This window comes from Syngnathus scovelli, chromosome 9, assembly GCF_024217435.2.
Source record: "Syngnathus scovelli strain Florida chromosome 9, RoL_Ssco_1.2, whole genome shotgun sequence".
NCBI lineage: Eukaryota > Metazoa > Chordata > Actinopteri > Syngnathiformes > Syngnathidae > Syngnathus > Syngnathus scovelli.
Window position 1 is genome coordinate 15,894,105 of NC_090855.1, and position 12,690 is coordinate 15,906,794.

Genomic DNA, 12,690 nt, shown 5'->3' on the forward strand with positions numbered 1-12,690 from the left:
CTGCACCGCGCTGCACCGCGCTGCACCGCGCTGCACCTCACTGCACCGCGCCGCAGCACGCTGCACCGCGCTGCACCGCGCTGCACTGTGCCGCACCGCGCTGCACCGCGCTGCACCGCGCTGCACCGCGCTGCAACACGCTGCACCGCGCTGCGCCGCGCTGCGGCGCTGCGGCGCTGCACTATGCTGCAGCGCACTGCACTGCGCCACACCGCGCTGCACTGCGCACTGCGCTGCATTGCTTCACCGCGCTGCACCGCGCTGCACCGCGCTGCACCGCGCTGCACCGCGCTGCACCGCGCTGCACCACGCTATGGTGCTGCAACACGCTGCACCGCACTGCACCGCGCGGTTGCACGCTGCAGCGCGCTGCACCGCTGCCCCGTGCTGCACCGCACTGCACCGCGCTGCACCGTGCCGCACCGCGCTGCACCGTGCTGCACCGCGCTGCACCGTTTTGCACCGCTGCACCGCGCTGCACCGCGCGGTAGCATGCTGCAGCGTGCTGCACCGCTGCACCGCGCTGCACCGCACTGCACCGCGCTGCACCGCACTGCACCGCGCTGCACCGTGTTGCGGCCGTGCACCGTGCCGCGGCGGTGCACCGCGCTGCACCGCGCTGCACCGCGCTGCACCACGCTATGGTGCTGCAATGCGCTGCACCGCGCTGCACCGCGCTGCACCGCGCTGCGGCAGTGCACCGCCCTGCACCGCGCTGCATAACGCTGCACCGCGCTGCACCGCACTGCACCGCGCTGCACCGCGCTCGAGAGGACGCGTGCGTGCGCTGTGCCGAAAGGGCACTGTTCCGAGAGAGTGCCGCGAGGCGAGAGTGGCGCCCACTCGGCGCTGCGGCCTATTGGTGCGGCACCCTCTCGGTGCACCCTCTCAACGCTGCGTTCACTTTGCGCACTCCCTCTAGGCGTGCACGCGCTGCGCCGGGAGGGCACGGTGTCAACAGGGCGCCGTGCTGCATCAAGAAGGCGCCACGCTGTGCCGACAGGGCGCCGTGTCAGGCCGTGCCGAGAAGGCACCGTGTTGCGTCAAGAGGGCGCAGCTCTGAGTGGACGCCACGCTGAGTGCCAAGAGTGACCTGTGCCGAGAGGGTGCGCGCGCTGCGCCAAAACGGGCCGCGTGCTCCGCCGACAGGGCGCCGCGCCGAGTTGGCCTTCTCAGCGCAGCTCAGCACAATCCGTTCCAGAAGGCGGTTCGAGAAGTGAATCGGTCAAATTTCGAATCTGTTTTTCCCATTACAAATAATGGAAAAAATTTTCATCCGTTCCAAGACTAAGACAAAACACCTTTTTTAAGCATTTTTTAAGTTGCGCTATTTTGTCCGATCACGCAACTGCAGCGCACCACCAAACGCGCAACCTTAGGGCGCCACCGACGGCAACACTGCATTATTGTGACAGAGCCGTCGCTGAAATTTATAAAATATTTTTAAAGTCCTGATGTACAAACCAAAAATTAAGTGGACCTCAGGGCGCAGGGAGCTTAATTTGGTCCGATCGGGCAATCGCAGTTCACCGGGCACTATCTGTCGCATTGCTTTAAGAGCGTCTTTGTGTTTTAGGGTGGCTTTACTGCTCCCACTTGCTTTCTTTGGAGGCGTGATTGGGGTTTAATACACTCCTCAAAGTAATGAAAATACAATAACGAACGGAGTCAGTCTGCATCCGGGCCTTGCAGTCCGATTTTCTCGGGTCCTTTCGGCTCATCTCGCGAGGTTCGACCGCCGAATTTTGTTTGACAACCGAAGCAAAGAAATCACAAATTTTTCGTTCGAATTCCGATTTGTTCGAGAACCGGGACATTCCAAAACCGAGGTTTGACTGTAACAGTAAATATATTGGAGTGAACCGGATGTGAGCGAACGCTGGCCCGACTTGCTGCCGCTGTTCTCCGGTCATTTTCTTTAAAGATTTGCTCTGATATTGTGCACATTCTGCAGCAAACCACAAAACCTTGATGGATGTGGTACTGTTTGGCTTCATTCTGGGTTAACTCCCTGGCGGACCTGTCTATCTGAAGCGTGTCTTTGACCGCCTAGATCAGGGGTCGGCAACCCAAAATGTTCAAAGAGCCATATTGACCCCTCCCCCAAAAAAGAAATAACTGTCTAGAGCGTCAAAAATCTAAATGCTTTTTATAAGCATATAATACATGAACTATTTTTGGCCCAGCCATCGCGGTAAGAGCCGGTGCAGACAGATAAATACGGAGGACAAATATAAGGCAGAGACATGAATTTGGTGTGGCCTGCATGTGATCACCTTTGTGAATGAGCTGCTGCCATTTATGGATTGCACACAGGTGTGTAACCACACCCACACTCACTGGGTCACAGGGTCAATTAGGTACATGACATATCCATAGTCCATAGTTCAGTTACCAAATAGAAAACATACAAATTTCTCCATCCTGACTTTACCAACAGGCTTAGTAAAAGCATCGACCACCATATCACCCGTAGGGCAATAGAGAAGAAGAATTTTGCCTTCTGAAATAACAGAGCGAACAAAATGGTATCTGATGTCAATATGTTTGCATCGCTGTCGACACACAGGGTTTTTGGAGAGCGCAATAGCACCCTGATTGTCCTCAAAAACAGTCACATGTTGACTTGAGTTGTTGCAGACAGAGCCATGTATTCGGCCTCACATGTGGATAAGGCGACTGTGAGCTGTTTCTGAGATTTCAAGGAAACAATAGCACCAGCCTCAGACAAACTAAAGCACTAACCAGTAACACTGCGCCGGTCATTCTGGTCAGCTGCCCAGTCTGCATCACTATAGGCAACAAGCTTCAAGTTTACATTTTGCTTTTTATAGCACAACTCCTGGTCCAGAGTGCATCTCAAACATCTCAGAACATGTTTAGCTGCCACCCAGTGCTGTTCTTTAAGTTCAGACAAGTATTGGGATAATTTACCAGCAACAAAACTTAGATCTGGTCGAGTAGATGTTATTACATAAATCAAACTTCCAACCACTTCATGATATTTTACAGCATCAGTATGTAGATCATCATTGTAAAATGTAAATTTCATTTCACATGGTGTCGACCTTGGCTTGCAGTGAGTCTTGTCAAACCTGCCAAGAATTTTTGTGATATACCAATTTTGTTTCATTTTGACTTCCTCTTTTGTCTGGGTAAAATCATTGCCAAGGAAATGTCTTAGTTTCCCAAGATCTTTAATTTTGAATTTATACCCTAACATTTCCTTCACTTCCCTGACCATTTCAACATTACTCGCTGCAAGAAGATCGTCAACCCAAATAATCAACAGGATTCTGTCATTTCCAACATTTTTACAATAAACACAATAGTCAGCAATATTTTGAACAAAACCATTTTCAATAAGGAAATCGTGTAACATCCTAGTCCAGTTTTGTCCTGACTGTTTCAAACCATACAGTGACTTATTGAGCTTACACACTAGTTTCTCTCCTGTTTTAGATTTAACCTCAAACACTTCAGGCTGCTCCTTGTAAATCACACAGTCTGTAGAGCATGGAGAACTTCTGTTTTAACATTAATCCGATGTAGCACTAAATTGTACTGTACTGCGAGCTGCATCAAAATAGGAACAGAAGTCATATCAGCAGTTGGTGAGAAGGTTTCATTATAGTCTAATCCTGCCAGTTGACTACAACCTTTTGCTACATATCTGGTAAAGTCGTCAAAGTAAAAGTATCGTTCTCTATTAGAGAGTCCATTTCCTCTTTCATAGCTTTGGCCCACTGTTTACAGTCAAATCCTGCCACTTGACTGCTCGTCAAAGTAAAAGTCGCGTTCTCTATTAGAGACTCCATTTCCTCTTTCATAGCTGGCCCACTGCTTTGATTTAGAAGAGCTCAAAGCTTCTTTTGGGGTTCTTAGGACATCACAAGTCACACGATAACAATAATCAATACTTGTGAATGCTTCATCACATTTTACCTCATAATCACAATCTGAATAATATTGAGGGGCTCTCCTCTCTTGCTTTGGATAACGACCACTCTGGTTGCTCTCACCATCACATTTTAAGTTTGAATCACAAAACTCTATTTTTACATCAGGTGGGGTTGGTTGTGTCTCATCCGGTTTTGGTTGTGGGGTCTCCACCCTCTTTCTAGACTCAAAATGTTCATACAGGTCCTCTGTCTGAGTGTCACATTCAATAAAACGTTTTGTAACAAACTTCACCAGTCTATTTTTGGTTACTTTCTCTGTCTCTGGGTAGAAAATAAGATATGATGAACTGTTTTGGTCATAGCAAACAAATTCATATGAATATCAAAACCCGCACCATTTTTATGGATGAGCTGATTCTGTCCCTCCTTGAAGATGACTGTCGCTCCTTGCGCTGTAGCCGATTTAACAGAAAAGATGTCCTGGGAAAATTATGGCACATAGAGCGCCTCCATCAGGAACATATCCACAACGAGGCCTTTACCGTCTCTCAAGCGTAACTTGGCAGTGCCTTTCCTCTGCGCAATCCCGGTGTCACACTCTCCATCAGCCAACTCCAGAATATGGCTTGGAGCCTTGAAAGTTGGGTCAAACTGCAAAAATCTCCCGATGTCAGTGATGACGTGCTTTGTCGCTCCTGAGTCGACCAGAAGACCCGTCGCCTTGACTCTGACTGGGGCATCCTCCAGTTGGACCTTGAATGCAAGCGTATGGTCCTCCTCATCCACCGCTTGCTTCACCTTGTCCCACTTTCTGCGTCGACAGTGCGCGTCTTTGTGAGTGGCGCTTTTGCAGAAGCTGCACCACTGCCTCGGCTCTCTGCGCTCTCCAGCAGCCGACGCACAGTCCGTGGCTTTGTGCCCCTTCTGACCACGGGTGTAACATGTAAGCTTTGCGCTCCAATTGTCTCTTCCTCTGACTTTCATCACACTGTCCTCTCCAGAACCAGAAGCGCCAAACTTCTCTGTAATCTCATAGCTCCTCGGTTTGGTCTTAAACTCAGCAAAGGTCATCTTCTCATCACTCTGCGTGACGTGTACAGAGAATGGTTTATAAGTATCAGGCAGGCCTTTTAAGATCATTGCCGTGAACAAGCCAGTTATTCCACAGGTCTAGTGCGCCCTCTTGTGGTTCAAAGTGCAAATAATATGTGACGTGATCAACTATACTATATATATATATATATCAAGTAATATTGTGTTAAGAATTTCACATATAAATAAAAAAAAACACAATTTATAGTCCAGAAAAAAGTTAATATAAATACGAATATAGGAACTAAAAATAACAATAGTCAAGTAATAAATAAAGGTAACCACCTGAAGAGCGCAACTGCCGCTTGCAATGGCCGCGCGCAATTGCCGGAAAAACGACCGCACGCAATGGCTGATCGGAACGACTGTGCGCAACGACCGCGCGAAATGGCAGATCGGAACGGCCGCGCACAAAGACCCCGCACAAGGCCGATCGGAAGGCCATTGCGCAACGTCCGATCAAAATTCCCATGTGCAACGGCCGCTCCAAAGCACCACGCTTCCTCTCGGTTGAAATTGCAATGGCCGATCGGAATTGCCGTGCGCAAAGACCGCACGCAATGGCCAATCGGAACGGCAATGCCCAATGGCCGATTGCCTTTGCCACATGTAACGGCCGCTCCACAGCCGGACATTTACTTTCGGTTGAAATTGCACAAAGTGCAAAAGCTCTTTTTTTTTTTTTTTTTTACTTTTTGAAGTCAGCCGCTGAAACCCTACCCCTTCCCTACTCTTGCAAAATGCACGAAGTCCGACCGATAAAGCAGAAAAAAGGCCAGCCGAACGGCTGGAGATGCACTCGGGCGTCGCGTCCAAGCTCCAAATGATGCCTCATAAAGCACAGACGAGGGGTGGAGCTCACGAAACTGGGCCAGACTCTGTGCTGCCTGCGCACCAAGAGCGGCTTCCTGGGCCAGCAGGTGGACTAGTATGGACATTGCATTGCTTCCTGTTTGGACTGGCTGACGGCCGTCGGGTAAGGCGCTCGTCAGCCGCTTGTCAGCTGCTCCTTGGCACCCACTGGCCTTTGTCGGCGACCCGGTGATAAGAAAATGGAGGATGCGCGAGCCAAAAAGAAAGTTCCGCTTGTGAGCTACACGGCCACGCGCCTGCACGAGAAAGGCGTTCTGCTGGAGATCCAGGACCTGCCCCCCACTCAGTGAGTGTGCATGCGGTGGTTGGTTTGGAGAAATAAAACTGGTCAGCGCTAAGAGGAGCAATTTGGCCTTAGCTTTCATGACGAAAATCAAAGACGGACTCAAAAGATGGTGCTCCTCATCCGGCCAGATGCCACCAAGTTGCAACACCTGCTGGCACTTTGGCCCCTTTTTAAAAAGAAAGCTCCTGCGTCTAATCGTACTTTTCTTACACGTTGGCATGTGGGACCCTACTGGTTGGAGATGATCGCCAGCAAATAACGCTCCTCATATATCGTATTCATAGAAAATTACGTTGAAATGTCACCACCAGTTAGATAGTATGAGTATTCAAAATAAATAAATGAATACAAATAGATTGCATTTTGAGTGAATACGCACAATAGAGTCATCGCCAAATCCAACCAGAAGAGTTGAGCCTTCTCATAAGGCTCCTGTCGTCTCTCTTTTGGCTGAAGGTTCAAGAATGTGGTCTTCAATATCACCAACGACGCAGAAAAAGGAAGCTTCCTTGTCAAAGCTCACTTCCTCGGCGTGGACGTGGAAGAATTCCACATCAAATACCAGGTAATGCTAAGCGCATGTGTCACTGCAGAGCCAGCCATCAATCAATCGCTCGTGTGCCTCAAGGACCTCCTCTAGCTGCAGTATGACGGCGTGGAGGTGATGAAGACGTTTGACAAAGCCAAAGTCAACGTCAACTTGCTCATATTCCTCCTCAACAAAAAGTTCTGCAACAAATGAAAAATAAACCTTGGGGAACTTATTATGTTTTCATCTTTCAATTGATCCACAGATAACCACCATCACTTTTGTACTGTGTACATATTTGTAACTTTCTTCACATTTGTTAAGAACTGTCCTGTGCGAGACAAAACATGGAAGTGTTTTTTGACAAGCACGTGTGAACAGTACAACATGCATGTGGCCATGTGGCACTTGTGTGTGCTCCTTGCGAATACCAATGTGCGCTCAGGCGAAAGGCTCATCAATAGAAACCCATGCCGAAGACAAGTCAGCATCGAAAAACATGACTGGCCAAAGAAACATCTTTTCAGCTGAAGTAGAAGCATAATAAGCCTTCGGTCACTTGTCGTGCCACCTTGGGAAGTAAATCAATCGATTGATCGAGCGAGTGAAAAATCAATAGATTCTCAGCAAATGAACAATTAGCCTATCTTGTCTAGTGTTATAGAAAATATTTTAACCCAGCACGGGTCTGCCCACTTTTCAGCCCCATCCCCTCCAGCTTTGTCGTATGAGTGTCTGCCCTGAGACTGGGAGGTGGTGGTTTCGATCCCCGCCCCGGCCGAGTCATACCAAAACGACTGTAAAAGAAATGGAACCCGATGCCTCCCTGCTTGACACTCAGCATTAAGGGTTGGATTGGGGATTCTGTAAGGAGCTGTGCCCCACTGTCATTACTAATGCGCAATGTATAGCTTCTACTATGGAAGCTCGTCTGAGGACGACCGCTCTCCCCTCTCACTCGCCTCCACTTGCTAGCCGTTTTCGTTGTACCCAAAACAGCTAGGTTCCCGTGCCAGGTTTTTGGGGCCCTGCAGTCACATTGGAACCGTTCCTCAGAACGAACCAGCGGGCCGTGTCGTCACTATCCTCTGATTGGCCGACAGATGTTGGGCGTACTATCTATTGCGCACGCCCGTTGCCTGCTTTGAAGTCAATCGGCCAGCGTCAACTCGTCAAGCTGTAGAAACATGTGTTATGTTTTTTCATATTGACTAATTCATGCGTACAGATTGAAGAAATATTCAAACTTGTGGATGAAAAAAAAAAAGAAAAACATTAGCAGGCAGCACACATCGCAAGCTCTCCATTCAAATGAACAAGCAGTGATCCCGCAAAACCTTCTGGTGGTCTTGAGACCGACGAAGATGTCCTCCAGCCGGAGCCTCGGCAGTCCCCCGGCCCGACGGTCACAGCTTCTACCTCGGATGATGAAAAGATATCAAACACATAAGCTCCACCCATCAACACTCTGTCGGCCCGAGCTAAAATAGATCTGATCCACATTGAGAACACATATTTTGCCAATAATTAAGCTGACACATCAATATCCAGTATGTATATTGCCCCTTTGTGTGTCTAATTAGGAAAGTGACGATATCAATGAAGAGATGTTTCTTAGCAGGACACCCCGTTGAAGAGCGGAAACGGTTGGCCCATCTATGAAGATGTCAATCACCGTTTGACTCCATGACCTTCTCTGCCAGAATCTCTTGGAAGGTGGAGAGCTGCTTCATCTGCTCCGTTTGCATGGAGTGCCTCCTCGTGAGCTTTTTTTTCACCCTGAAGTCAGGATTGCATTTAGGCGAAGGTGGGACCACGGGAGCCAAGATTTTGTGAGCGGCGTGGACCGGCGAGGGGGGCTTGCTGTTGCAGCGGATATCTGGGATGGGTCTCTGGAGGTTGATGTTAAGCGGTGGCAGGAAACCGGGCCTGGTGTGGGCGATGCGATCCAGGAGTAAGGTGCCGGAGCCGCGCCGCTCCAGGAGTCCGGGGCTCCGGTGACGCGCTGCAACAGGGGACACGGGGTTGGGGATGTTCTCTAGAGACTCCCGAGATGAGCTGGCGACCAGGGAAAGGGGGGACGCATTGTACCTCCTCCGCTCCACAGACACCCGCCCAGATTCAGGGGATGCGGGGATGGATTCTGGGCCCGCGTGGCCGTCAGCCTTGTAATACTCCGTCCGGGTCAGTTTGGGATATACCAAGCTCTGTGGACCGGCAGCGTGTTCTTGGGACTCCGGCGGTGGTTTCCTGCAATGTAACGTTTGGTGCTGCTGAACCTTGTCCACCCAGGAGGAGTGGGCGAGGACCTCGGAGCCGGGCTGCTCCGTGCCTTCTAGGGAACAAGGCTCGTGGGTCTCGATGCTGTGTCGGCGTGACAAGAGAGGTCTGGCAAACTCGCTGAGGCACAGTCCGTTCATTCGATGACTGAGACAGCAGACGCCCTCCGCTTCCTCAAGAAGCCCCCTGACGCTCTCCTGAGGAAGCCCGCCCGAGGCCAAGGGGGTCACCAGACCCCAAGGCTCTGAGTTGAGCCTCTTGAGCAACTTGCGAGGAGGTGCCGCTGCTGCCGCCGCTCTCTTATCTCCCTGAGGCCGGCTGTCGAGTAGCGGCAACGCAGAGGCCTGCGGGAAGCTGAAAATTCGATCCTCATCTCCTCCCGTGTCGCACCCCGCTGGAGATGAGGTGACGATCTCCACGTCCGATGGAGACATGCAGGCGGCGGGTGTGCACTCAGGAGACACCTTGTCGGCCACGCCCGGAGACGGAGGAGAGTTTAGGTACTGCTTTGTCTTTTTGGTACCGGATGGTGACGTGTCAGTAGTGATGATGATGACCTCCTTGCCTTTGGCCCTGCAGGCATCCAGCAGGACCTGCAGGGTGTCACGGTCGCCCTTGTTCAGGGCATGCATGAGGGCCGAGCATCCCGAGTAGTCTTTGAGACTGGGGTCGGCCCCATTCTCCAGCAAGAGGGAGACGGCTTCCTTCCCGGCCCGCTTGGCGCAGGCGTGCATCAAGGCCGTTCTGCCGCTCTTGTCTGGGATGTTGGGGTCAGCACCTTTCTCCAGCAAGTAGCGCACCATGCGCAGGCGGGTCTGAGGATCCTCGTAGTCGGCCAGGCAGGACGCTGACACCGGAGTTTGGCCCAGCTCGTTCCCCTCATTGATGTAGGCGCCGCCCTCCAGCAGCAGACGGGTCAGCCTTAGCTTCCCCTGGGAGACGGCTTTGAGGAGGGCGTTGCCTTCCATCTGCGGCCGGTCCGCGTCTCCCATGGTCAGGAGGTTTTCTCAGGATGTTGCCGGACCTGGGAAAGGAGCCCAGAGAAAGTGTTGGTGGGTTTCGCTGTAGGTGTTTTATTTGTCATTCCGTCTCTGGTCATCTTAGCAAAGCAACAGGTGCCAAATGCTTCAAAACATTGCCTTCCCATCCAGGGCTGACTGGTTCGGTTTGGAAGCCGCCATTTTCGCGTGCGTAAACGACAACGTCGCCAGGCCTTGACCAATCTGCACACTCCCATTACAGGGTGTTGCGATGGGCGAAAAGAACAGAGCACCCCTGCCAATCGGAGCCCGTCATTCCGATCGATGTGGTGCTTTAAGTGGCCAGTCTGGGGTACCAGCACTTCTCAATGTTAGCCTCTAGCTATTGTGCAGCCAATTTTTCAGAATGAGCCCACAGTATCTTCTCTTCTGTGTTATGCTTTGTGCCACAGTCGCTGGTGGTCTTGGGGTACATTTGCCTCTCTCTCGCTCTCTCTCTCTCTCTCTCTCTCTCTCTCTCTCTCTCTCTCTCTCTCTCTAGGCACACGGGGCACTTTTACCCACTTAAAGCACTGGATTGAGGTGTTTCATTTGATTTGGTCACCACGGGAACCTGGCTAGTGACATCGCGGTGACATGTTTATGTAATAGTGACATCACAGTTGCGTTTGTGATGTCACCTTGCAGGGACGTGCGGTCAGAGGAGGCAAGGGAGATCGTGCCTCCCCTGCCATCATGAAAAGGGGAAAAAAACAAATCCAATTGTTTTTATTACAAATTCATTTTCCTTTTAATTTCAGTAGTTTTGCATCATTTTGAACCAAAATCGCTGAATTTTTATAGTTGTCGAAGACGAGTCGCTCGGAGGAGGCAACTTCCTGCCTTGCCTCCTCTGAGGATTGCGTAATCACACGGCTGCCTATGCTGACAGGCTATGCAGTTAGACTGAACTGCTGTCTGTCTCTGTGTCGCTGTTTAAGTGTTCAAACACTGTGGCTATATTAACTCATTTCCGTAGTTAAGCTGATGTATATAATACCTTGTGTTTTTTGTCATCTGTCTGTAACGTCTTGTTTCTTTAGATGAACAAATCGGCTTTGAAAAGAGACCCAAAGGAGGCAACGAAAACAAGTTCTCCAGCCTTATGGCAGGGAGCGCTAGTGATGCTTCATGCGCCCATCTGTAGAATAAGTGATCTCCAGTTCAAATTTACAGTGAACAACTGAGGAGTAGTCGTCCATTTATTTCGTTTTACATTCGGGCTTTTTTGTTTTTACATTTCGTTTTACAATTGAGGATTACATATACAAACTCAAACGATTTTCAGCTATGGATTTTCGGTTGAAGCAGGTCATCAGTTACTAACTCCGGAGTTAAAAGGTTTAATTCGGACAACGGTGTCAGTGTCTGTGTGCTCGCCCCTCCCTTCCTGTGTCTCTCAATCTATGACTAATCACGGTCACCTGCCTCTCGTTACCTGTCGCGTGTATTTAAGTCCTGTCTGCGCGTCATTCTCTGTCGGTTTGTTCTTGTCTGCAGTCTGTTCTAGTCTTGTTTTGTCTTTCTGTTCCGTTATTCGTGTCCATAGTCGAGTATCTATAGTTTACCTTTTGAGTTTGGTCAATAAACCCTGGTCCAAGCTGCGTTTGGTCGCCCTGCTCCGCCGTCCGTTCCATGACAAACGGGACTTCGGAGCATGTCTTTTCAAACGGAGTGGTACGCACGATCTTAAACAAGTTTTTGATTCCATGTGCTTTATTGAGTGTTTTTATGTGTGAAGACTGCTGATATGGGAGTTTAATTAAAATAGTTCAAATAAAATAATGCATAAGCTACTCTAGAGCAGCGTTCCCCAACCTTTTTTGTGACACGGTTATGTGTCGGACAAATTTTACGGGGGGGGGACGTCAGTCATGAACCTCACCGCACGTCACTGTCACCTTGGTATCATGATGACATCATAGGGGTTTGTAATGGCATCCCAATGAAGTCATGGCTGGTAGGATGATGATGATGTCACGGCAACTTCAAAACAGCGAGGTTAGATGTCTCGAGCAAGTATGCGAACTACTCGTTAGCATAGCATTTACCTGACATGATGCCGTCACGTATCGCTGCACGCGCACCGTCACGTTTTGTCGATATTTCAAGACTGCTGCCTCTTTCTCGTACGCACGCACACGCACGAACGAAGGGGCGCTCACGCGAAGAGAATAGATTTTTCTTCCTACCGCCGGGCGAGAGATTCTTCATCGCCATCCTCATCTTTCTCATCTTCATAAGAAAGCCGTGAACGACTGACGCATTGATCCTCCTCTTCTTCCTCCTCCTCGTCCTCACTGAGCAGTTTAACTCTTAGCTGGCTGCATCCGAGTCACGTGGCTACGTTAGCATCAGCATATAACTTGACTGTCACTATGACAACCGAGAACAGCCACTTGTTTGCAGGTGCCTAAATCCGTACCCACAGACGAATCAGCTCGAGCCGTGAGAGTGCAGGTGTCTAAACACTTTAATTTTTGCTTCCTTTATTCATGAGCTGTTTTTGAGGGAAGCCCCAGGCGCACTTGTGCACAAGTCAGGCTGTCCAAACAGCATCTTGATGTGCCACACCTGCGAGATGAGTTGTATTTTAACAGCTCTGGAGAGCTTTGTGTGCAGTATTTGCGAGAAAGGCCTTTGTGTACACGGGAACGGGTTAGTGAGGTCAGTGCCAAAGTATTTTTTTTTTTTTTAAGTATTTTGTGG

General features: G+C 50.0%; 2 protein-coding genes and 1 long non-coding RNA gene across 5 annotated transcripts in view; 1 reads left to right on the top strand and 2 right to left on the bottom strand.

Moving 5' to 3' along the window:
- LOC125974886 (uncharacterized) overlaps window positions 1-12,690 on the bottom strand; it is a 208,981-nt gene that overhangs the window by 106,993 nt on the left and 89,298 nt on the right. The window lies entirely within an intron of this gene.
- Window positions 5,682-6,912, top strand: LOC125974883 (ras GTPase-activating-like protein IQGAP3). 2 transcript variants are annotated; one of them, XM_049729795.2, is made up of 3 exons: window positions 5,682-6,153; window positions 6,610-6,718; window positions 6,782-6,912. In XM_049729795.2, the coding sequence occupies exons 1-3, from the start codon at window positions 6,047-6,049 to the stop codon at window positions 6,791-6,793; spliced, it is 228 nt and encodes a 75-aa protein (XP_049585752.1). In that variant the 5' UTR covers window positions 5,682-6,046; the 3' UTR covers window positions 6,794-6,912. The 2 variants fall into 2 exon arrangements, with proteins under 2 accessions (XP_049585752.1, XP_049585751.1); XM_049729794.2 differs by having other exon boundaries at window positions 6,610-6,793.
- On the bottom strand, window positions 6,906-12,606 carry LOC125974871 (ankyrin repeat domain-containing protein 34A). 2 transcript variants are annotated; one of them, XM_049729773.2, is made up of 3 exons: window positions 12,033-12,606; window positions 8,358-9,986; window positions 6,906-8,097 (listed from the first exon to the last, which is right to left on the bottom strand). In XM_049729773.2, the coding sequence occupies exons 2-3, from the start codon at window positions 9,952-9,954 to the stop codon at window positions 7,958-7,960; spliced, it is 1,737 nt and encodes a 578-aa protein (XP_049585730.1). In that variant the 5' UTR covers window positions 9,955-9,986; window positions 12,033-12,606; the 3' UTR covers window positions 6,906-7,957. The 2 variants fall into 2 exon arrangements, with proteins under 2 accessions (XP_049585730.1, XP_049585729.1); XM_049729772.2 differs by having other exon boundaries at window positions 12,174-12,604.